General features: G+C 48.0%; 1 protein-coding gene across 1 annotated transcript; it reads left to right on the top strand.

Annotated features, from left to right (window-relative positions):
• The first annotated feature begins 2,418 nt into the window (after positions 1-2,418).
• DUSP14 (dual specificity phosphatase 14) lies at positions 2,419-25,514 on the top strand. Its single transcript, XM_033172118.1, has 2 exons — positions 2,419-2,564; positions 24,356-25,514. Exon 2 carries the CDS (start codon positions 24,464-24,466, stop codon positions 25,058-25,060), a length of 597 nt encoding a protein of 198 aa, XP_033028009.1. The 5' UTR covers positions 2,419-2,564; positions 24,356-24,463; the 3' UTR covers positions 25,061-25,514.
• The last annotated feature ends 857 nt before the right edge of the window (positions 25,515-26,371 follow it).

The following is a 26,371-nucleotide window of genomic DNA, read 5'->3' as shown; positions in this document are numbered from 1 at the left end:
CTTGTTATGAGAAAAGTTTTTTAAAATTAAAAAAGGATCGATTCTGCATGTTAATCAGCAGACCTGGTGGCTTATGTGGCTCAGTCTGCTGAAGGTCCCAGATTTGATCTCCAAGCTGGGCTTGCAATGCCCCCACTCTGAAACCCTGGAGAGCTGCTGCCAGTCAGTGTAGACAATATTGAGCTAGATGATCTGATGGTCTAACTTAGTATAAAGCAGCTTCTTGTGTTACTGTGGATTTCTTCCCAGACTGCAACTGCTGAAGAACTGGGATTTCCAGCTTGCACCACCAGCAAACACCCACACCTCAACACCAGCCTATCTTTGCTCTGCCAACAGGCCTGGAGGATTGAAATTCTATCTGGCCTGCAAAATTCCTGCTGGATGGCAACCTCAGAGGTCGTTTTTGGAAACGCTGAGCGTGCAAGTGAGGAAGCAGTGCAGGGCTTTTAACATGAAAAAGGCATTATTTGGATCACTCCTCAGCTTCGAAACTCACTTCCAGAAGAACAAAGGAAGAGCCTGCCTGCTGGATCAGGCCAAAGGCCCATCTAGTCCAGCATCCTGATCTCACAGGGGCCAACTAGATGCTTACTGAAGCCCACAAGCAAGGTTTAAGTGCAAGAGCACTTCCCCACTGGTATTCAGGGGCATAGTGCCTCTGACACTGGGTGGAACATAGTGGAGGTAGAACATACAGTAGCTGTCATGGCTAGTTGTCACTGATAGCTCTGTCACAGAATCATAGAACTGTAGAGTTGGAAAGGGTCCCAAGGGTCATCTAGTCCAACCCCCTGTAATGCAGGAATCTCAGCTAACATCCAGGATAGTTGGCCATCCAGCCGCTGCTTAAATAATCCAAGGAAGGAGACTGTTCCTCTGTCAAACAGCTCTTACTGTCAGAACATTTCCCCTGACGTTTAGTCAGAATCTCCTTTCTTGTAAATTGAGGCCACTGGTTCGAGTCCTACCCTCCAAGGGAGGAGAAAACAAGCTTGCTCCATCTTCCATGTGACATGTACCCTTAAGATATTTGAAGGTGGCAATCGTATCTCCTCTTAGTCTCCTCGTTTCCATGCTAAACATACTTGAGCCCCTTCAACCGTTCCTCATAAGGCTTGGTTTCCAGTCTCTTGATCATCTTGGTTGCCCTCCTCTGCACACGTTCCAGCTTGTCAAATTCCTTCTTAAAATTGTGGTGCCCAGAATTGGACACAGTATTCCAGGTGTGGTCTGACCAAGGCAGACTAGAGTGGTACAATTACTTTTCTTGTCCTGGACATTATAGTTCTGTTGATGCAGCCTAGAATAGCATTACCCATTTTTTGCCGCTGCCGTTGCAATACACTACTCTCTCATGTTAAGCTTGTGGCCCACTAAGACCCCCAGATCCACTGTGAGAACAGGATGCTGGAGTAGATGGGCCCATGGCCTGATCCAGCAGACAGGCTCTTCTGACAGTCTTATCAACAGGCTCAGGGGAACCCCAAAGTTTGCAGAAGTATAAATTATCTGGGGGAGAGGCAACCTGCCTCCCCAATCACCCATGATCAGCGAGCACAGAATTCTGGCTGACTTGGGGATGGGGTGGGGTGGGATATGGTGAAAAGGGGCATGGCTCGCCAGCAGTCCCCAAAAGGGGCACTCCACGCTGCAACGTTCTATTTCAGGTCCCACTTCCATAGTTTAAATCATTGTCTCTTGCCAATGATTTATGCATCTGCCTCCACAGGCTGTGCAAAAAAAAGGAGGTTGCACTGAGCAACAGGAATCAACAGCTGAAACTTTGCCCCATCCCCTCCTGGGCTTAGGGAAAATCCACCAAACACTTCAATCTTTTATTAAACAAGTGGGGGACCTGTGGTCCCAACCCAGATACTGACGGACTACAACTCCCCCTCATCTCTGACCATTGGCCTGTTGCTGGCTGATCTGAAGGGCCACAGATGCCCCTCCTCCTCCAAACCCTGCTTCACCAAGGCTTCATTTGTCCCAGGCCCAGAGCAATTCATCGATTTTCATCCATTTATTTATTCGCCTCCACTGAAAGGTCGAAAGGCCCTTCGGGCGGGCGGAACAGAGGGGGGCACATTGCAAAACAGGTGCTGGGGCTTCAGAAATTGTCTCAAGTAAAGCCCCCTTAAGGACCCAGGTCACGTTTTTTTAAAAAAGAGCCTTCCCTATTTCACAGGCCGGTGCCTTTAATTTTTTTTTAAAAAAAGGACAGAAAAACAGCCGGAGCTTTGACTCATCTTGCTTATTATAGTCTGCCTGGTTTAGCCTGTACAGCCGTCTCTTAGTAACCCTGTGCACCGCACCACACACACACACACACACACACACACACACACACACAAAAACAGAGCTGGGAAGGCGGAGCTTGGAGATCAGCTGTCAGCAGCTAGGCCCCGCCCCTCCCCACATTCCCCAGCGCACAGTAAGCGCAAAGACCAGAGCCCCATCCTCCCATTCATAAGCAAGGCTGAGCCAGCCTGCTTCTCAGCTGTTCCGGCGAGAGCAGACAGGAGGGATACCTTTCGGCTTGCGAAGCTTCTGCGGACCAGGTAAGCTGCCCCAAAGCTTAAGCACTGGCATGGTGGGCAGGTGGAGGAAGAAGAAGCTTGAAAGCGTTGCCTCTCCTAAAGGCGCGGGGAGAGGACAGAGGAAACAAAGGCAAAGAGGGAGAAAGCAACTCGTCTCGCCAACTCTAGGCAGGTTTCGGGAACAAGCGTTTTTGCAAGGTGCTTTTGGGGAACGCGGTCCAGCGTGGGGCCAGCCGGTGTTTTGAGAAGTGCATGCACTTGGGAGTTAAACGCCGGCCACCCACTGAGCCTGGGTGCTGCTGCCGGTTCGGGGAGAGAATCGTGAAACGGGATCCAGAGAGAGGGATGACTTGTGGATTTGGGGGTATGATGAGCTAGGCTTCTCAAGTGCAAGAGAGATAGGTAGGTGCATGGGCGTTTATGATCCAAGATCACACTTGTGGCTGTTTACTCCCAAAGAACGTCTACATTTATGCTGAGCTGAGAGGTGAGGAGGGACACGCTGAACGTACTTTTGTGTTCATTTAAACTGCTGGATATTCCACCCACGACAATCTGTTTCAAGAGCAGGCTATAGAAAGCTGCTTTACTCAGAGTCGGAGCACTGGTGCACCTAGCTCAGCATGCCTACACTGGCTGGCAGCAGCAGACCCCCCCCCCCAGGCAAGGGGTCTCTCCTAGCCCTACCTGAAGGTGCTGAGTGAGGATGGAACCTGAGACTTTCTGCATGCGACGCAGATGCTCTGTCTCTGATGCTCTGCCGCTTCCCTAGAGAAGATGCCACCCCCCACCCACCCCCAGCCTATTTGCCAAGAGGTTTCTTCGGGCGTATTTTGGTATGGTGCCTCTAAGTCTCCTACCTGGTGTTGTCCGTGTTATTGGAGAGTGTTGCCTTCGCTCTTGGTATTGTGTAGGAGTTGCGGGGGGGGGGGGGAGTGAAGATAAATAGTTTCATCCTCTCTGGTGAAAGAGAAGGAGAAAACTAAAACAACAACAAATTGCCCTGGTCTTTTTAAAAATACTGTACAGGCATCTTCGAGGCTTGCTTTCCCCCCTCTGCTCCTGCAAAAATCCTTCCTACGTTTTTCTAGAGGACAGCTGATCAGAATGATCTGTTGTTAATTATTGATTTAAAAGGTTACAGATGGAACCGAGCCTTTTCATTAGGCGCTGCTCATTCAGAACTTTCCAAAGGAGGGTTTTTGTTTGGTTTTCACCAGGCCACATTGTGCTGGCCAGCTTTTTAATGTTGGGTAGAGATCCCATCACACACAAACACCCCACCCCCATTTTTTAATACACAATGTATTACAGTATTTCGACGAGGGAGCTGTTTTAAAACCAAAGCAATGTGGTTCTCCTTCACAGCCACCCTCTGGAGGTGGAGATAAATATTCCCGTTTTACAGAAGGGGAAAGTGAGGCATAGAGCCACCCACTGAGGTTGGAGTCACATCCACTTTGTACAATTAAAGCACTTTATACCACTTTATCAGTCATGGCTACCCCCCCCCACACACAAATAAATCTTGGGAAATATAGTTTGTGATGGGTGCTGGGAACTGTAGTTCTGTGGGGGGATAAACTACAGTCCCCAGGATTCTTTGAGGAGGGGGAAGCCATGACTGTTAACATAAATGTGCTTAAATTGTATGGTTTGGATGTGATCTAGGTTTGAGGTGGGATTTGAATTCCCATCTCTCGGATTCAAATTGTAATAAACACAAAACGCTCTACTGTCTCATACCAGGAATGGGGAGCCTGTGGTCCTCCAGATGTTGCTGAACTCCTATCAGCACCAGTCAACATGGAGGAATAGGGGGAGTTCTTGGCCAACGTACACCCTAGAGAGTTTCTTTGTTCCAGGAGCTGTTGGCTTTTGATGCAAATACTACTCACCATGGGAGGTGCAAATACGACACACCATAAATTTAAAGTATGTTGCTTCCCCCAAATAATAATGGGAATTGTAGTTTACCTCCGTGGCATTACAAATCCCAGCGCCCTTAACAAACTACAGTTCCCAGGAATCTTTGGGGGGAGTTGTGTGCTTTAAATGTACGGTGTTTATGCCGGTCAGAGGTTCGAACAGCAGGTCAGTATTGATGGTCTACAGCTCCCACAATCCCTGACCACTGGCCATGCTGCCTGGGGTTGATGGGAGATGTAGTCTAATGACATGCAAAGGACCGCAGTTCCCCCACCCCACCCCACCCCTGCTGTACCCGTTTAAGACTAGGCAACTCATCAGAGGTGCAGGGGAAATGTATTAACTTTGCACACAGGATAACAGAATCATAGAGTTGGAAGGGAAACGGAGCATCATCTAACCCAGCCTTTCTCAACCTTGGGTCCCCAGATGTTTTTGGCCTACAACTCCCATCATCCCTAGGTAGCAGGACCAGTGGTCAGGGATGATGGGAGTTGTAGGCCAAAAACATCTGGGGACCCAAGGTTGAGAAAGGCTGAACCCAACCCCTTGCAATGCAGGAATATGCAGCTCTCCCCTGTGGGGATTGAACCTGCAACCTTGGCGTTCTCAGCACCACACTCTAGCCCATGAGTAGGAAAACTAAGGCCCGGGGGCCAGATCCGGCCCAATCACCTTCTAAATCCGGCCCCAGACAGTCCGGGAGTCAGTGTGTTTTTACATGAGTGGAATGTGTCCTTTTATTTAAAATGCATCTCAGGGTTATTTGTGGGGCATAGGAATTCCTTCATATTTATTCCCCCCCCCAAAAAAAATATGGACCGGCCCCCCACAAGGTCTGAGGAACAGTGGACCGGCACCCTGCTGACCCCTGAGCTAAGTGGTGTTGTGTAGTGCCTGACTGTTAAGCAAATAATTGTGTAGCTCCTAAGCAGGGTTGCCGTACGTCCGTAATTTCCTGGACATAGCCAATATTCAGTCCTTGTAAACAGCATCTGGGAAATCACTGAAATGTCTAGGAAAATCTGGGTGTATGATAGCAGCCGGTAATGTAAATTTTGGTGATTTTCATTACAAATAGCTCAGAAACTTTTTTGGGGGGGGGGATTTCCCAATAAAAGCTCATCAACTCTGAGCAAAAAAACCCCCCAACCTTTGTGTCTGGATTTTCACTTTTGGAAATACTCCTAAGCATCTACTTGGGTGTGGAGGGTTTGGTTCCCCAACTCAGTGGATATCTTTGTTTTACACCCACAAGACCATGTTCCATGGTCAGAAGGGTGATGGGGGTCATAGTCTGGCAACTTCCAGGGGAAGAAAACGGATAATGCGTACAAAGAGAAAAGCAAACATTAACAGCAAAACTATATCAATTTAACACATGTAGCTTTTGATAATAAAGTCAAAAGAAAAAAACAGCATACCAGGAGTGAATAAAATGGTTACCATTATAAAATTACAAATGCGGTATAAAAACATAACTTACGTTGTACACTGGGGGAAACAAGAAAACATTCATGCCTGTTTATAGATGCCGCCAAATAAAATCATATTTCAAAGGGATTTGCCACCCGTGTGACATATATTGAATAAATAACCCCCAAACAGAGGTGAAATTGGAAAGATCAGAGTCACCCTTAGCCTCTTGAATATTGCATGTCAATTTCTCTGAGATAGCAATGAACATAATAATTTTTTTTGAAATTATAGCCTCTTTCCAACCTTAAGCGATTCCTAATTGAGAGAGTTCCTAGCTGACCACTGGCATACAAATCTTCAAAGTAAAACATATTCTACTAGGAAACCATAACTCTAGCCATAAAAAGTACCTTGAATAGTTAAGGTGTTCTAAGCAGCTTGAATAGTTAACTAGTGTTCTAAGCAGCTAGATCTCAGTATTTTAAAGACTGTGGTCCAGTGGTTTGGGATTTTGTTTCTAGAAATACATTCACTTTTCTCATTCAGTGGGATCAACAGAGCAACAGAAACTCTCTTCATTTCCTTGTGGCAGATGCAAACCTTCATTTTACCCTAGCTCTTGAAAGATACTCGGAGTCGAGTGTGAATTTCATGCTCTTTATTCAGCTCATAGTAGTGAGGACTGTAGTTCCCCCAAAACGTTTGCTTTATATACACTATTTACACAATGGGCCCCACGTGATTGGCTAATTCCGGGATACTCCTGTATGCCAATCAGAGTGCAGATTCACTTCCACCTGGAGCTGGATTGGGTGGCTCCTGCGGACCAATCAGACTGCTGCAATCTCAATCCTATTGTTCTGGGACCAGTCAGACTGCTGCAATCTCAATCCTATTGTTCTAGGACCAATCAGCCTGCTGCAGTTTGGATCCTATTCAACTCAGTACATAACACCCCTCCCCTCTAAGTTCCAGTCCTGCCTGGGAGGTTGCATCCATAGTCCTCAAGGTACGCTGGTCGCCTACGTGTGCGTTGCGGCCTAGGCTGTTCCCTGGTCAGGGGTTCTGGTTCTGGCTCGTGTTCCGAGGCTGCTGGTTGTGATGGGGCTGTTTGGTCTGGCGCAACCAGCTCGCTCTGTCGTGGCTCTGGTTCCGGTGCCCTTTCGGCCTCTCGGGTCCTCTCAGTATTTACTGATTCTGCCTCCCCTGCCGGCCCCTCCTGCTCTACGGGTCTCAATGCCCCACTGTTCCCTTGGGACTCCTCTGACCTGTCCTCCTCCTGGTTTTCTCCTGGGAATCGTCGCCGTAGCTGGTCGCAGTGGCGGCGCCAGCATTGCCCCCCCTCTGTTAGCACCTCGTATGACACAGGGCCCGTCACCCTGGTGACTGTGGCGGGTACCCCTGCTGGGCCTGCTCCAAAATTCTTTGCGTACACTGGATCCTGGGCCACAAAGGTCCGGGGGTTCCTGCCTTCACCCACCACTACCTCATCCTGAGCTCTGTCGGGGTGGAGGCGGTCCAGTCTGATTGCAAGGCGCCGGCCCATTAGTAGTTCAGCAGGGCTCCGGCCAGTCGTTGAGCTGGGGGTGCTGTGCTGTGCTAGAAGGAATGTGGCAAGGCGGTACTCCCAGTCCCCTTGCGTCATGCGGCGTAGGGTGTCCTTGGTGGTCCGCACCATGCGCTCTGCTTGGCCATTGGTGGCAGGGTGGAATGGTGCTGAGCGGATGTGGCGGATGGCATTCTGCGTTGTGAAGGTCAGGAATTCTTCTGACGTAAATGCGGTTCCGTTGTCTGAGACGAGAGTGTCAGGGAGTCCATGGGTTGCAAACAGCCTGCGTAGTACCTTGATGGCTGCGGACGTAGAAGTGGATGGTACCAGTGCGACTTCCAGCCATTTGGTGTAGGAGTCCACCACTATGAAGAATGTTTTCCCCTGGAAGGGGCCCGCGAAGTCCATGTGCAGCCGTGACCATGGTGCTCGGGCGGACTCCCAGGACTGCACTGGGGACCTTGGGGGATCTGGGCGGGATTCTTGGCAGGCCTGGCAGTGTTTGACCCAGGTCTCTATCTCTCCGTCAATCCCTGGCCACCATACATAACTCCTGGCGAGGGCCTTCATTCTCACTACCCCTGGGTGTGTCTCGTGAAGGGCTGCAAGGACCCTTTTGCGAAGGGGCTCAGGAACGACGACCCTGCTTCCCCATAACAGGCACCCCTTGTGGGCCGACAGTTCATGTTTACGGGTTGTGTAGCCAGCGAATTCTGGCCCGGGGCTGCTGCTGGGCCATCCCCTCCACACCCAGTCCAGGACCCGGGAGATGACCCTATCTTTCTTGGAATGGTGTGCAACTTCTTGTGCCTGAATAGGGCGGTCGGGAAGCAGCTCCAGGCTCATAACCTCTTGTGCGGGTGCTGGGTCGGGGCCTGTTTCTGGTAGTGGTAGCCTGCTGAGAGCATCTGCGTGGCCCATCGCTTTCCCAGGGCGGTGAATCAGTACATACTGGTAGCCGGCAAGGAAAATTGACCACCTGAGGACACGAGGAGACAGCACTTGGGGGGTCTGCTTTTCGGGGGCAAACAAACCAAGCAACGGCTTGTGATCAGTCACCACGGTAAAGGGCCGCCCGTACAAGAAATCATGGAATTTTTTTACGCCCTTCACGATTGCCAGACCTTCCTTGTCGATTTGCGAGTAGTTCCGCTCGGCTGCGGTGAGTGTCTGGGAAAAGTATGCCACTGGCACCTCTCTTCCATCTGGGAGTTGGTGTCCAAGGACAGCGCCAATGCCGTAGGGTGAGGCGTCGCATGCTAGCACCACCGGCAGCCTCTCGTCGAAGTGTGCCAAGACCGAGTTTGAGACGAGCAAGTCCTTGACTGCCTGGAATGCGGCCTCCTGGCGCTGGCCCCACACCCAAGGGGCCCGCTTGTCCAGGAGTCTGTGTAGGGGCTCTGCTACTGCTGCCTTATGCGGAAGGAAGGCATGGTAAAAGTTCAATAGCCCCAAGAAGGCCTGAAGTTCAGTCTTGCCCTTGGGCGCTGGGGCATCACAAATGGCCCGTACCTTGTCCCCAGTCGGGTGGACCCCTTCTGCATCCACCATAAATCCCAGAAAGTCCACCTGAGGCACTCCTAGTAGACACTTTTCCCGCTTCACCTTGAGACCCGCCGTCTGGAAACGGTGCAGAACGGTGCGAAGGCGGTCCTCAAACTCCTCTGCCGTGGGCCCGGCAATCAACACATCATCGAAGAAGGGGGTGACGCCAGGAATCCCTTTAAGCAGCGAGTCCATTAGATTCTGGAATATGCCTGGTGCCACGCTGACACCGAATTGCAGCCGCTTTACCTTGAACGCTCCCCTGTGCGTCACAATCGTCTGTGCCTCTGCTGTGGCTTCATCTACTGGCAGCTGTTGATAGGCTTGGGCCAAGTCCAGCTTGCCAAAAATTTTTGACCCAGCCAGGGTGGCGAGGACATGGCTGACCACTGGCACTGGGTATGCGTGGGCCATGAGGGCCTTGTTTATGGTACATTTGTAGTCTGCGCAGATGCGGACTGAACCATTAGGCTTGACGGGTGTGACGATCGGGGTTTCCCAGGTGGCATTAGGTACAGGCTCCAGCACTCCTTGCTCCACGAGCCGGTCCAATTCCTCGTCTATACGGGGTTTCAGGGCGAACGGGACCCGGCGGGCCTTGAGCCTGACAGGTCGTACTGTGGGGTCCAGCTGTAGGGCAACAGGGGGGCCCGTATACTGTCCCAATTTCCCATCGAAAACCGCCGGAAACTCCTTGCATATGGCGTCCACATCCATTTGTAAGCTAGTGCGGTTCACCCCGGTGACGGCTAGCCCCAGTGGTCCAAACCATGCCAATCCCAGTAAGCTAACATAGGAGCCCTTGACCACGAGCAAGTCCAGTTGCCGCGTCCGCCCTCGATATTGCACCCTGAAGGTCCCCACCCCCATTGTGGGGACCTTACGTTTCTGGAAGTCCCGGAGGGTGAATGGGGCCGGCCTGAGTTTGGGACCCCCACTAGGGCACAGTTTCCTTAAAGTCCGTGCCGAGATTATGGATAGGGTTGAACCTGTGTCCAGCTCCATGCGGCACGGGGCCCCCTCTATCTGTACCTCTACATAAATTTTCTCTATGTTGGGGTGGGGCAACTGGTATACCTGGTAGTCCGTGGTCTCCGTCGAGTTGCCTTGGTGCGTTGGGCCCCGGGACCTGGGGCTCTTGGGGCGGTCATCTGATGCCTGGCGTCGGGTGGGCTGAGCCCGACACACCCGGGCGATGTGGCCTGATTTTCTGCACTGCCTGCATTCGGCATTGCGGAAACGGCAGGTCCTCCTCTCGTGATTCTCCCCGCAGCTTGCGCAGTTCCCTCCTTCTGGTCGAGGCAGCTGTGGTGTGTGCACGGCTTGAGTGCGCTGCTGTACTCTGTGCACCTCCTCCCTGTCTGATCCTGAATCGTCGATGAGGTCCTCCTGGTGGACCCTTGGTTGGGACGGCACGCTCGGCCGTGCCTCTTGCATCGACCTCTCGGCGGCTTCTGTTGCCAGGACCTCCTCCAGAACGACCTGGAACGTTAGGTCCTTCTTGGCATAGAGGCGTCGTTGCAGCTTCTCGTCCCTCAGGCCACCGACGAGGCGGTCACGCAGCATGTTCTCCAACTCTGAGAAGTTGCAGAACCGAGCGGCTTGGCGGAGGGAGGTCACAAACCCCGTTATGGTTTCCCCAGGGGCTTGCCGCTTTGCATAGAAGGCATTTCGACGAGCCACCACCGAGGGCTGTGGCGAGAAGTGCCCCTTCAGCCGTTCCACTATTGTTTTGTAAGGAACGGTAGCGACATCATCAGGCGCAAGGAGAGCCCGGGCGATTTCGAATGTCTCCTCTCCGCAGACGCTGAAGAATATCGCCCTCTTCTTGGCATCGTTGGTGACCCCTTTAGCTTCTAGAAGAAAGGTGAAACGGGTGGCATATCCTTCCCAGTCTCCTGATGCTGGGTTGAACGGCGAGAAGCTGCTGTCTGTTGCCATCTTGAGTTCCTTGGGACCCGGAGCTGAAGCCTGGATACACGGTGCGAGGCAGCTGTGCGGCAGGTGGCGTTGCTGCGGTGCTGTGTGTTGCAGTCAGCTCAGCGGGATCCCATCCTCGTCGCCAGTGAAAGATACTCGGAGTCGAGTGTGAATTTCATGCTCTTTATTCAGCTCATAGTAGTGAGGACTGTAGTTCCCCCAAAACGTTTGCTTTATATACACTATTTACACAATGGGCCCCACGTGATTGGCTAATTCCGGGATACTCCTGTATGCCAATCAGAGTGCAGATTCACTTCCACCTGGAGCTGGATTGGGTGGCTCCTGCGGACCAATCAGACTGCTGCAATCTCAATCCTATTGTTCTGGGACCAGTCAGACTGCTGCAATCTCAATCCTATTGTTCTAGGACCAATCAGCCTGCTGCAGTTTGGATCCTATTCAACTCAGTACATAACAGCTCTCATCGTATTTGATTCTCATTTTACCAGAGAGCTGTCGGTGAACTCCCAGCAACCATACTTTTTCAACAAAAGGTTCCTGTTAGGCTCCCGGATCTGCAGTTTCCCAACCCCTGCTCTTAAGGAACCCTGCCTAAGCTTCCTAGGAACTTCAGCCTTCCCAAAACAAATTTGCAGTAGTTTAACGTATGCCTCCCAATGAGTGGCTCAGTTAGCTTCTTGAATGCCTCCCACTAACTCCTAAGAGGCAAATAAAACAGGCTACAACCTGAAATGAGATACACCAAAGAAAGAGAACAAGTTCAAAGTCTCCACATTCATATAATTGTAGAATTGTAGAGCTGGAAGGGATCCCTGAGAGTCATCTAATCCAACCCCATGCAATGCAGGAATCTCAACACATGGTCCCCATCCAACTTGAAAGCTTACTGGACCCTGCTTAGCTTTGCAAATGTGCTAGCAGTTTTATTGCACCAGCTTGCACCAGCACAAGCTCCCATGAAAGATGGTCTAAGCCAGCCTTTCCCTAACCTGGTGCCCTGTTGGACTCCAACTCCCATCGGCACCCCCGGCCAGCAAGGCCAGTGATGACTGAAGTTTTAGTCCAACCACACTGGGAAGGCTGTAGGCGCAATGGTCCAGGATGATGTCAATCTGTATAACCAACCCAATCCAGGATATTCTGTACATATCATACCATATACTGTATACCAGGAGTGGGGAACCTCTGGCTCTCCAGGTGTTGCTGAACTGCAACTCCCATCACCCCCTCAAACAGCATGGTCAGTCAGTGCCCAGGGATTATGGGTGTTGCAGTTCAGCAACATCTGGAGGGCTACAGCTCCCCACCCCCCTTTAGATACCCTGATTATATATCAAGTTTTACTTTTTATCAGAAACTCAGTCCAGGCCTTTGCCTTAGATGGAGAAAGAAAGCTGATTCTATTGCCTTGTCCCAGTCTTTATTAATAATCCCTACATCGACTGCAACTCCCATGAGTGGCATTTGGATATTGCTTTGGCATGTATTTCCAAGCCCCTTCATCTCAAGATGAATATAATATATATATATATATATATATATATATATATATATATATATATATATATATATTCCTTGGCGGCAAATCTGTGCATACTCATGGTGTCTGGTTCTTATCACAACACACAGGGCACCCAGGCACATAAGAGCCTAAAGCACACTCCAATAACACCTCCAAAACAAGAGCAAGTCAAAGGCACTACGTTTAAATTGCAAATTCATGGATAATCAGCCTTGTCCTGCCTAGCACTTGCTCAATAAACATGCTACAAATCTGCAGCTCCCTCTACCTTGCGGTCTGCATCATAAATAAAACCATCTTCATTTGCAGTAAGAGTTCCTTAAAAAATGGGTTGCCTGCAGACAAGCAGTGATGGGTTTATTTAGAGGGTAGGCAGGGGTGCCTTTTTAATTTTGCTTCTTTTTAAGGCGAGGAGCCTGTCACCCTCCAGATAGTGCTAGACTACAATTCCCATCATCCATGGCCACTGGCCATGCAGGTGAATGCTGATGACAACTGGAGTCCCAACAACCGTGGAGCCACAATCTTCCCATTCCTGCCCCAAAGGGAGAGACCACACAACCGGTGTGAGGGAACCTGTGGTCCTCTCCAAATGTTACTGGACTCCAAATCCCATCAGACCCAGCCAGCATGTCCAGAACTCATGGATGATGGGAGTTACAGTACACCAACATCTGGAAAGCCACCGCTTCCTTGCCTCTGCCAGCGCCCTAACATAAAATTGTATATACATACACAAAATTGGGCATATTATTGGCAAAGTCTCCTAGGAAGCTCAGTTTACCCGCTCCCCTCAAATCCTTATCTTCTTTGCCTCCACAGTCAAGGAGAAAGGAGGCTTAATGGCTTAAAATCATTTAGTACGTCTGGCCTTCTTTACTTAAGGAACTGCTTTATTTCCTCTTCAAAGGACAGCCTTTAAACTTTGGGGAATGTCTAATGGAAATGGGGGGGGGGGCTCCTCTAATATGTAATTAGAGATGATCGTCATGATTAATAAGTGTGTTTTGAAGAAGCTGAATTTCGCATTTGTTCTGAGGCTGGTAGTTTAAATGAGGAAACAGGGAGAAGTCCGGCCAACAGGAAGCTGAGCCCTTCTGACCTGGAGGCCTAACTCCAAGCTCAGAGACACATGGATGATTGTTAGCAAAACATCCAGGAAGCAAGCCTTCGCAGCAGCAGACATGTCAAAGGCTCAGGCCTACTTGGAACTAACCTTGTGAAACCTCTGCACTTGTGAAGATCTCATTAAGATGGCCACCAATTTAGATGGCTTCTAAAAAGATTGGACAGTTCCCTGGTAGATAAAACCATCAATAGCTATTAAAGGTAAAAGGTCAAGGGACCACTGACCATTAGGTCCAGTCGCGAACGACTCTGGGGTTGTGGCGCTCATCTCGCTTTACTGGCCAAGGGAGCCGGCGTACAACTTCCGGGTCATGTGGCCAGCATGACTAAGCCGCTTCTGGCGAACCAGAGCAGCGCACGGAAACGCCGTTTACTTTCCTGCCAAAGCGGTACCTATTTATCTACTTGCACTTTGACATGCTTTTGAACTGCTAGGTAGGCAGGAGCAGGGACCAAGCAACGGGAGCTCACCCCATTGTGGGGATTCAAACCGCCGACCTTCTGATCGGCAAGCCCAAGAGGCTCTGTGGTTTAACCCACAGCTCTACCCATGTCCATCAATGGCTATTAGGGATGTACAAATGTGTCAGTTTGGTTTCACTCACTTTCTCCAGTCTTCATTTCTCCATGTCTGCATATCAGTTTGTAGGGAGGGGTTTAAGTCCTCATGAAAATGCATCAGCATTTCAGTGACTTTTTCTCCTAATATATACATTTTTGCAATTGTAATGCATTTTTAAATGTTATTTTCAACAGTACTTGGGGGTTCCCAATCTGTGGTCCCTGACCATCATTCAAGCGGTCCATGGCATGTCCACATTATGCGTTTATATTGATTTTCAGTTGTCGTTTTTGTGCTTCTTTTATTTCTTAGGTTATAATTTATTGTATTGTGATTTGAGTTCTGTGGAATGAGAAGTCTAAAAGAATAGAGTGTGATACAAAATAAAATAAGCAGTAATAATACAAGGACAAATGATACAGCACCTAGCACCAGCGAATGGCATTTGCTACAACAGGTAGAAAAATCATTAAGTGGTCCGTAAGACCATCTTGGCCTTTGATACCCGTAATCGGTTTTAACTGTTGTGAATTCTAAAATGTCGTAAACCATCCTGGGACCTGCTGTTGAATTTAATCATAATCAACAACAACAATTTTCAAGTGGCCCATGGGTGAAAAAGTTTGGGAACTGCCACAATAATAATGGCCATGTCTACAAACACTTCACTTCAGTATGTGCAATTCTGTACACGATACTTGGTGTTGAATGGCCCTGCAAAATTCATAGAAGAGCAGGTTTGCTTTTAAATGCAAACTGAATCAAATTTGTCCCCCATCTCCAGCTGATAGGGAAGATTGAGGAGAGGATTGAGATTCTTGCATTGCAGGGGGCTGGACTAGATGACCCCCAGAGTCCCTTCCAACTCTACAATTCTATGATTCCATGATTCTATGACTATTGTACTCGGATAATGCTTGTGGGCTTTCCAGAAGCGGCATCTGGTTGTCTGCTGCGAGAACAGGATGCTGGACTAGGTGGGCCTTATATAATAACAGGCAGGCCTTATATAATAACAGGCAACAGCCCTTATACCTGTAATATAATGACAGCCACTTGCAATTATTATTTTTCAGTGCAAAAAAAGAAAAGGCACCAGAAGCTTCAGAAATCCTCCAAGTGCACATGTGGTAGAAACATTGGACTCCCACCCCCAAAAAATCCCAATCCCCTTACTCTTTTCTCATTAGAGGGCTTGAGCTTTGTTGGTAAATGTGGTTCGTTTTTTAAAAAAAAACGCAATCATTTTTTTAAGGCTGAGAGCTTCTATTCAGTGGGGAAATTGGAACTCATTTGCTGTTAGTTCTGCTGAGTGACTGTCCAGATGAGTTTATGAAGCCTGCCGAGAATTATCTACAGAGCAGCAGAAGCACACTGGCCGACCACGAGCAGAGGGTAGGGGGGAGAACCTTGGCTGCATTTCCCTGCCCCCCTCCCCCCCCCCGCCACCACTGTACTGTGATTTGCAGCCATGTATAAAACACTCTATAAAAATAATTGGCTCGTGATGGCCTTCCTCCTCCGGCCTTGCTAACGGAAAGGGCATCATTTATTCTGACACTGGCTGGACAACCGTACCGGGGTTCAAAACACTAGACTGGGTCCAAACTCATGGACTCGGAAATGGCTTGAGTCCATTGATTTCGGTGGATCTGCCCTAAGTCTAAATTTAGGTGGAAACTGCCCATAATCTTTGATTAAAACGGCATTTAAAAATAAACAGACAGCGTATATAAGCACATTTCCACCCCTACAGCCCAAGAATATTGGGAATTGTAGTTTGCTAAGGGTGCTAGGACTTGTAGATCTATTAGGAGTGAGCTACAGGTCCAAGGATTTGGGGCAGTGAACTTTAAATGCACAATGCACACAGGCATTTTCTGAGCATTTCTATCATTTTTTGTTAACCCAATAGGGGTTTAAATGCTGAGAACTTAGAAACAAGTAAAAAGGTGAAATACGGAGACACCAAGATAATAACTGAGCCGTTGTCTGCCCCCACCCTCATATTTCCTCCTCCCTGAACTGGACAAAGCTCCCTCAACTCAATGAAGTAGCCGGCCACATAATCCATTTTGATGTAGTGATTGTTTCAAGGGCTTGTTTAATGAGTACTGCTGCTTTGAGGTTTAATCTCTGAAGAAATTAAAACAATGCACACCCTGGAAACACTGCCCCCCCCCCCAAGCTTAGTGCTGAGGTTCCTCTTTGCCAGGCAGGCTGGTGTAAAAACACTGCCATAAAAAAATTTAAGGGGTAATAGGGAGATGCCTATTAAGGTGTAATAGGGAGGACAAAAAGAGATGGAATGAAACAAGTAGCCTCAGATCTTGTCACTTAATTTGGTATTTAGCAGCAGGAGGGTAATGATGTCAGAGGGGGGGTTGCTTTATGTTTCTAACCGTTTTTACTCTAGAGGCTTATTACTACAGTCTTGGAATGTATCGACCTGCCTTGTGCAGAATTGGACCAATCAATCCAGACTGGCCCAGTACACAGAATGCTGTGCTTGCGACAGATCTCAAAGGCTTCCAGACAGACACTGGGCCCTGGGCCTCAGTTCATATCTATCGACACCCACCCGCCAGGCCTTGGGGATGAACTAGAGCCATCCATTCAGTTTACTGGTGGCCAGATGGGGAACCTCTGGCCAGATTAGGCTTGTGGGACTGTTTCCCCCAAACCACATCCACCTGTCCCACATAAGATGCCATATATATGATGTCAACACAACTGGTTGGTGCTTACAGAAAGCCTGATTGGCTGTCGTGGTTATATCAAGTGACTGACAGGTGGGTGGCCCAGCCCACTTGTCAAAACGGCCCACAGGTGGTGGGAGAAATTGCTCAGGATCCAGTTTGGAATCCGTTTTAGATTCTGGTTTACCGAGCAGAGATACAACTTGGTCTAGTCCTTAGAGAACATTCAGGGAGGTGGCAACTTTATGTCTGTCACACCACTTCAAACCTAATTGTGGAGGTCCATGTAACTGAATATTCCACCAAACAAAATCAAGATTCTATGCCTATGGAAAACTAGCATGTCAGGGTGAAGGGCTTCCCCTTGGCAAGCTAGTTGTCTATGTGGAGGGAGACTACACACACACACACACAAAATCCCAGAGAGCATTCTGTCATGAAGTACTGCCTCCTGTCTGCAGCCTGATGCATCACAGGCTGTCTACCTCATTGGAAGCTTGTACGAACAAGACCTAACTTTAACTTTTTTTAAAAAAACACATACAACTCTAGCTACAAACATCCAACATGCAATGCAAGGTTTGCCCAACCTAGTATCAAAAAGAGCTCCAATACCTAAATAGGGGAATTGATTGTTTTTAAATTGAAGTATCTGTATATTCTTCAAAGAAAGACAACGTGGTTTACACTTGATAAATTTACCATACACAACTTTTTAAAAGTCACGAGTCAAAGGGAAAAATGGAAAGCCCAATTAAAAGGAAGCTAATCTTTATCCACCATCCTCTCTCTTAATCTAAGTAATCAGGAGCGGGCCTTGGTAATACAGAGCCCTGAGCGAGGACAAAATTTGGGACAATGTTTCTCATTTTCACAATCATTCCTTTTGGTACAGTTGCTTCTTATGGATCTTCTCAGTAGGTACCCATATAAATATAAGTTTTATTATTATTTCGTGCCCCCTTGACTCACGGCCCCGTATGGGAGAACTGCCCGCAGTGCCCTAAATCCAGCACTGAATTAATCCCACCCAACAGCCTATCACGTTTAAGGTGATTGGCTGAGTTAAATGCTGATGTCACAAAGGCAGCTTTTCAGATGCCTGAAGCAATTTGAAGTTATATTCAGGACAGTAAGCAGTGACTGAATAGGCTTGCAGCCGTTCAGTGGGGCAAGACATACAGAAAACTTAATGGTGGAACCTGGCTTCCATGAAAGGATGAAAAAGGTAGTGTGGTGTCATCTTATTTTGCGTTTTTGATAAAACACACAAACAGAATATTGGGAAATCCAGTCAACTATAGATTTCCCTTTTATGTGGGGGCCTTGCAAAGACAATTTTACATTGGGGTGCTAGGAAAAGGGAACCACAAAATGTAACAACAGGGAGGAAAGAAAAGGCTAGAAGTGAAATGTTCTGGAGAGAAAGTTAAAAAAAATATTAAATAATATTCCTGAGGACTAGAAACATGGTTGTTTTAAAAACAAAACTATAATGGAGAGCTGATATGCTTCCCACTATTTTAGTGATGGTGAAACCAAGAGGACCTCCAGATGTTGACAGACTATCCCTAACCCCAGTTTGCCTTAGATCTGCATAGCATATGGTCAGGGGTGATAGGAACTGTACCCTAAAAACTTCTGAAGGGCTGTAGGTTCCCCATCCGTCCACCATTCCGAGCTTGCATAGCACTGAACCAACTGAAGCTGTTTTTCAGAAACACCACCCAGTTCCTTACTCTCTCTCTCCCCCCCCCCTTCTTTCCTTTGAGAACTGGCCAACACAGTCTCTTGTTATTAGGATTTAAAAACATGCTCTTGCTTTTAAGCATTGAGCTTAGTAGAGAGTTAATGAGATGTTGCATTTTCCATGGGCTTTAGATAATTTTAGAATTTTGTGTAGTTGGGCTTTTACGGTTGGGTGTATTTTCAAAGACATCACAGGCCGCTTGAAGCAGTTCTTTGCCTCAAGTGGCATATTTAACAAACAGCTAAGCACATAAGCCCACTCACTCTCGAATACACCTTCTGGGGTGGAATTTTTGCACTGCAATTAAACGTAAGAGCATAAGATGATCCTCCTGGATCAGGCCAATAGCCCACCTAGTCTGTTCTTATAATGACCTCTCAGGTTATTCAAGAATTTAAGTAAGCCATTTACAGGTAGGTAGCCGTGTTGGTCTGACATAGTCAAAACAAAATAAAAATTTAAAAAATTCCTTCCTGTAGCACCTTAAGTCGAGACCAACTAAGTTTGTTCTTGGTATGAGCTTTCATGTATGCACACGAAAGCTCATACCAAGAACAAACTTAGTTGGTCTCTAAGGTTCTACTAGAAGGAATTTTGTTTTAAGTAAGCCATGACTGTTACCCTCAGTCCTGCTTCTGGTTTACCTTTGCTAGTTTGTTGTAAGAATTATTCCTATTTTTTGCTATATTATAAATGCATCTTGCCTGTCCTCCACGGAACTCAAGGTGGTGCACATCGTGTTGCTGCCCTCACAACAATCCTGTGAGGTAGATCAGGATTGAGAGGTGGTCCCTGGTGCAAGGTCACCCGATAAGCTTCTTGACAGAGAGGGGACTTCGACCTGCATATCCCTGATACTAGTTTGACACTCTCAACCACAATTCCAGGGGTGGGGAGTCTGTGGTCCTCCTGATGGTGTTGGACTCCAACTCCCATCAGCTTTAGTCAGCATGGCCAGTGGTCAGGGATGATGGGAGTTGTAATCAAAAAAACAACAACCTGGAGGGTCGCTAGTCCCTTGCATTCTTGCACTACAACACACCAAGCTCCTATGAAAGAGATCATGAACTTGAGGCACTTGGAACACTGAAAACAGAATTGTAAGTATGCTTTAGACTCAGAACATGAGAGCACAGGAAACTGCCTTCTACAGAGTTATACCTTGGTCCATCTAGCTCAGTATTGTCTACACCAGTGATGACCAAATTTGGCCCTCCAGCTGTTTTGGGACTATAACTCCCATCACCCCTAGCTAACAGGACCAGTGGTCAGGGATGATGGGAGTTGTAGTCCCGAAAACAGCTGGAGGCCCAAGTTTGGCCATAACTGGTCTACAATGACTCTCAGCAGCTTTCTAGAGTTCCAGGCAGGGTCCTCTCCCAGCCCTGCCTGGAGATGTTGTGGATTTAAAATCAAACCTTCAGCATACAAGACAGCTGCTCTACTACTGAGTTATACAGCCCTCACTCCCACTCCAAATCTCCAACTGTGTTTCCTTATGTAGCCAAATTAGCACCATTCAGGCCTAAGAGGGAAACTCCAAGGTTTCCAGAAGTGTAAAAATATTTAGGGTAAAATAAACCCAAGGGAGAGAAAATGCAAAAACAACTCAGTGCAAGAACTGAGGATGTTCCTTGGGCACAGAATGAACCGGCCGACTGTTTTGCAGGGGAGGAAATCAGATGTGGGAGGAGGGAAGAAATGGAGTAACTCAGGAAAGGGCACAATTGGCTGGCTGGCATCCTGAACAGCAGCACTTCGCACTGCAACGTTTGGTCACGAGTCACTGCCAATATGTGCCATTAGCTTGGGCATGTGAGTCAGGTTCTTAAGTCTTCCCACTTTGGAGCCAGCGCATATTTATTAACGACAAATTTTTAGCTTGGCTCTAAGCACCGGTGAAAAGCCACTCAAAAAAGGAAGACAGAACACACTTCAAAAGTGCAGGGAAATATCAAGGAAGCTCTTAACAAAGCTGACTCCCGGCTGGAGAAGCTGAGCTGTGAATGAACACACACAAGCCTCAAATTTGACTTTAAAAATAAAGCGCTTAGCATGGTGCTCTGGCTTTGCCTCCTCTCACCTTGGCGGTAAGCATGTCATTCAGGCCAACTTGATCTGAGGCCAAAGCAACCTGACCTGCTTAGCCAGGGCTTGCAGCAATGCAGGGGGTTCATTTTGTGACCAAGACAATTCACAATTTGCGCCCCTTTTTGTTCAGATCCTGTGCTCAGCAACCACAACTCTGCAGCAACCTTGGGTTACCCACTATAATGATCTGGCTGTTCCTCAATGTTTTTACTCTGCTCTTTCAGCAAATAAGGTGCTAGGCTTTTAAAATAGGCAGTGAGTAAATGCAGTATAATGCAGAACAATATGATGACCAGGACAAACATTGGCCTGAAACAGCCAGGCACTTCTTATGTTTTTAAGACAGAGAAAACAACTGATATACACATGCATGGAAGAGTTTTCTCTCTCTCAAAGTTGGCTCAGATGAACATAGCTCTCCCCACTGTCCTTCGCAGCAGTCTTACCCTGCCAGACTAGAGAGAGCTGTTTCTTTCCACCCTCCTGCGTTTTTGGAAGCAAGCAAGCCTTGAAAAAAATATATGCTTGGATTGTGCAAAGCTGTGGTGTGAATTAATTAGCCAAGCATTTCCAGTTAGGGGTTTATTCCTTTTTTTCTTTTTTTGCTTTTTCAGCATCACAGCTGCAAACGCCAACCATTTCCACTCCCGACTCCCTGATCCTCACCCGCCATTCACACCCAATACAAGGGGGGAGGGGAGAACAAATCTAATAAACCAAAGTATAGAAAATACAATACAGAAAATGCCAAGCCTCCCACACTAAAGCCACAGCTTGGTTTACTTTAATTCCTCCAGCACTGCCTCGTGAGATTCCAAAGAACTATCAATGTGAGGAAAAACATGTTTCAAGGTGTCCTGTTGGCATTATCTATTACATTTTATCCTGCCCTTCCTATAGGGAGCTCAGGATTATGTACGTAGTTCTCCCCTCTCTCTTTCTTTCCTCACAACAACCTGACAAGGTAGGGGATGGCCAAGAGACGCAGCACAGCATTATGGCTCCGTGGGGATTTGAACCCAAGTCACTAATAACTGCACCTTGCTAGTTTTTTCAGCGGCCACAGTGGCATCTGCAAAAGCATGATGGGACTGTTGGGCAAGAGTCGCTGCTTGACAGTGCTTGCAAACCTTGCTTTCATCTGAGCTGCATAATTACACCTGGCGTAGGGCAGGTAAACATGGCAGGGCCGAAACAGCTTCTTCAAAAGCCTAATTTGGCCCGCAGGCCAGAGGTTTCGCACTGCGGTTTGATATCTTGGATGACGGCTGCCAAAATGAGGGCCCGGCGAGATCCATTTTGCAGCCGCGACCTTCCGCTTGGCACCCCTGTTTGAGCAGTTTCTGCATCAGGGCAGCCAAAGATGCGCATGTTGCACTAACGAAGCCAGCCAGCTCGTTAAGGGAGGCGGTGAAAAATGGGGTCTTGCCCCTGAATGAGTCTATTGAAAGGCCTCTGGAGCTGGAGAAACCTCCCTTTAAACGCTCCCCTGCCAACTCTTTTGTTACGTTCGAATTAAAATTCCACACCGTCAGGCAAACACAACCGCACACCATAGTGGATTTATCAGTGTTTGCTGCGATGAGGGTGTTTTTTTTTTGTTATTGTTTATTTTTGGCCTAGCGAGGCGCTTTGTGCCTGAGGTGATTATTAAACCAAGCATGTTAAAATGACAACCTCAGAGGAACACAATGCCTTGCTGCTCTTATTTATTTGGCAGCTTTTACACACACAATTAATTTAACCTTGCAAATAGCCTTCTCCCTTTTGTCGGCATCTGGGGTGCTGCTGAGGGTCCAAGCAGTCCACCTGGCAGTTTGACATCTGCTGTGGGCCCCCCCCCCCGCCCCAAAAAATGACCTGCTGGATCTAGCAGCTGCCATTTGTAAATTTCCCACAATGCCTTGGAGTGCGGCAGCAGCCAAGGGCATTGTGGGAAATTAAAAGGGCTGCTCCTGGAGCCCGTTGGCTACAACTGCCAGGTTAAATGGAGGCCGGGCGGGTTGACTAAAGGGCTGCCAAAGCTCCCACCCCAATCACATCTTGCATCTGCTCCCCACAAAATGGTACATGAGGGGCACCCTAGAGTTACCCCACCCCCCAAAGTAAATGCTTCCTTACCTCATAATTAAAGTCCAGGCAGAAGAGGCAAAAGGCACTTGGTGTTACTGTATTTTCAGTACAGCAGCCAAACTGAGGGTGCCTGGACGACGTTAAAATTAGTCTTTGGGGCCAGAGGTTGTAGCTCTTTCCAACCCCAAGCAAGGAACTATGGGAGTTGTAGTCCAGTGAACAACAGGCAGGGCTGATAAAACTGCATTTCCCAAGAGTCTTTGCAAGCAGGCTTGTCTGTTAATCCTTATTTACGGGGGCCTCTCTTTTTTGTTTATATTATATTATATTATATTATATTATATTATATTATATTATATTATATTTCAGAAAGTAAAAACCAGGGCACCCCAAAATTAAGCCAAAAAACCTGCAATTTTTCGATTGACTTGCCTAAGATCCAGGACAAAGCGTCACCTTTCGGAAATTCCCCGTGGACATACGGCAGCCCTAATAAACAAGCCTGCAGTTCCTTCCTTTCCAGTTGAAACAAACAAACAAACTCTGCCCTATGTTTTATCTATTGTCCTCAGCCCAGAACCATTCACACGTTTTCCAACAGAAGCCAATTTTTCATTTAAGACGTACTACTTGGGGGGGGGGGGCAAAGGTTATAGAACAGCTCTCAACAGCTGTGGGTCACCAACACAGTGCCCACGAACACATTTGTGCCCACAGTGGCGGCTCACAGCCCCCTGCCCCTCACCCCACTGCAAACAGGCCTGAGAACAAGGCTTCTGTTGCAGCCAATGGTTTATTTCCTAAGCCCCATTGCAATGGGGAGAAGGGTGATGGCTGACTCTAAACCTAACCCCACTGTGACCCACCTGCTGAAAATGACTCCTGGCTATAATAGATGGCATCTAAGCCTAATTACAACAGGGGAGGGATAATTTTATTGGAAAAGGAAAGAGAAAAGGATTACCTCAATACCTCACTCCCTAGCTGTGACCCTGACCCATCAGCTATGGCCCCTGCCCTGGCAGCACAGATAGGGTTGGGTGAAAATGCTTTCTGTTAAAGGGGGAAGGAGGCATACTGTAGCACTTTTGAGAAAAATTAAAAGTCAGGAGTTTTATCCAACTCAAGAGTTGACTCGCTTAAATTAATGTCAGTTACTTATATCTATCAGGTTCAATGGGTCTGGTCTGAGGAGCCTTATATACAACAACAGGTGTTTTTTGGGGAGGGAGGAAGCATTAAACAAAAACGCTTTTCTCAAACCTAATTGCTTGCGGGGGCCAGTATGTTGTGCATGTTTGCGGTTGCGGTCCGTGTGGTGTCCATGGCACTTTCTCTGGCTTGCAAATGTGCCCATAGGTCTGAAATGGTTGGCAACCTCTGCCCCAAATCAGCATTATTTTATTTAACTGTTTATTCTGCTGTTCTTCCAAGGTGCTCAGAGGCAGCACACATGGTCCCCCCCCCCACACACACACATTTAACTGTGCTCCTTTGGGTAGGAACAGCTGGGCAGAAACCAAAGAACCTTTCAGAGCCCCTAGCTTTCCGGCATGTATGGACATGTTTTGTAAAGCTGTTGTTCCTTGGCGTTTTTGCAGGTGAAGTAACGACGCAAGCCAAGCTCCACCACCTTATCAAGACAGGAATTTTAATCTGGGTTTTGCGCACCTGGAATGGAAGCCTGAGGACCTCCCAGGACCCTGCTCATGACCTCCCGAAGGCACTACACTTTGCCACGAACTCTAATGACTCCTCGCCTGTATTCCGAAGGGGCGCTGGGTGGCATTGCCCAAATCACCCCCTTCCTGTACATCAGTAAGGGAAGCGTCGCCTCCAACAGGCAGCTCCTCCTGGCCCGCGGAATCACATGCATCGTCAACGCCACCATCGAGCTCCCCAATTTCAACTTCCCCGAGTTCGAGTACGTCAAAGTGCCTGTAGCTGACATGCCGAACGCCCCCATCTCCTTGTATTTTGACAGCGTGGCCGACAAGATCCAGAGCGTGGCACGGAAGCATGGCGTGACCCTGGTCCACTGCGCGGCTGGCGTGAGCCGGTCGGCCACCCTCTGCATCGCCTACCTTATGAAATACCAGAATGTCACCTTGTTGGAGGCTTACAACTGGGTGAAGTCCAGGCGCCCGGTCATCCATCCCAACGTGGGTTTCTGGAGGCAGCTCATAGACTACGAGCGGGAGCTGTACGGGAGGAACACCGTTAAAATGGTACAGACTCCGTACGGCATAATGCCAGATGTTTACATGAGGGAGAGAAGAACCTTCGTGCCTTACTGGGGGATCTGAAGGGAGTCGGGCAAGGAGCAGAAAGAACAAGGTCTTTCAAACCAGTCACGATGGAGAGAGTTAACGGTCTCTCCTCGAGGTCCACTTCTTCGGTTCCTTTGTGAGACAGCATTTTTATTTTCAGAGCACTAAACCAGCAACCCCCATAATCTGGGGGGCCTTAATCCTAATGTCCCGTGGAGTGAATGCTGTAGCTACTTTGGTGAAGATATACAGCATCCACAAAACGAAACCGCAAGCCCAGTTCGACAATATACATAAATGAAGCCAAGCACATGAAAAACGGCGGAAAACGTGACTCAAGTATTGTCCGGCAATGCAGTAGCTTTTTGTTTTTCTTCCCTTCCTTGTTACACCAGTTTGTTGGCCAAAAAAGCCTCATCAGGAGAAGAGTGGACCTTTCCTTTTTCCAGAGGAAAGATTACTCTATAATGTTAGGTTAAAAAAAAAAATATTACATGGTCAACATCTGAACCCAGAAAAATACTATGCCCTTGAAATTTTATTTTAAAAGTTTTTGAAAGATTTATCCAGAAAGGTTTTCCATCCCTTTTTGGGAACTTACAACTAATGTTTGGTTTTTTGGGGGTTGGGGGGTTGGGGGGGAGAATATTAACCAGACAATCTGCCACAAATAAAATAATTTGGACAACTAAGGCGTCCTGTTCTTTTTCTCCCTTACCTGCTCAACATCAGGTTTTTTTTGGTCTTGATCCTTAAAATTAATCTGGAACATCCAGAGGCTTCCTTGAAGACTGATCCTCCTTGGCACAGTATTTGAAAAGAATTAAGCAATACCATAAAATGCCCCAGAAATATATAAGGGTGACTCTAGGCATCCTTTTTATTGTGCATTCATGATTATTTGTGATCATGACGGTATCGTTTCAGTTACACGCGATCACCCTTTCAATCCCGTTTGTGCCTGCAAAAGTTTCGAGGCAGATATACAAATTGGTGCATGCCTCCATCACTTCTTGCTGAAATACTGCAACTTTCCAAACCACAAGTATCCCGTCAGGTGGGGGGGGGCGGTTTTCCACTTTCATGCTTGTTCTTAGCATGACAGGGTAAGTCATGCCAAGACGCCCCAACCACCTTAGCCCTCCAAGGCCCAGGGCAAGTGTACCTGGTTGTCCCCACCCCACCCCACCCCACTGCACAGGCCTGAGGACAACTTAGAAGGCAGAATCGTGTGTGGATAGTCTAGTATAAATCCACCACAAATGCACTGTTATGGCGTTGTTAACAGGTTGCAGAAGGCACCCGCACATTGGAAATGGACGGAGCTTTGGGGGCTTCACCACCGTC

The sequence above is a fragment of the Lacerta agilis genome, chromosome 15, assembly GCF_009819535.1.
Source record: "Lacerta agilis isolate rLacAgi1 chromosome 15, rLacAgi1.pri, whole genome shotgun sequence".
NCBI classification, from domain to species: domain Eukaryota; kingdom Metazoa; phylum Chordata; class Lepidosauria; order Squamata; family Lacertidae; genus Lacerta; species Lacerta agilis.
The sequence above is the reverse complement of the archived record's forward strand: the minus strand, read 5'-3'. Positions and strand labels throughout refer to the sequence as shown.

Excerpts from the sequence above, each read along its gene's own strand:
- DUSP14 (XM_033172118.1), top strand. The coding sequence starts at position 24,464 with ATGACCTCCCGAAGGCACTACACTTTGCCACGAACTCTAATGACTCCT.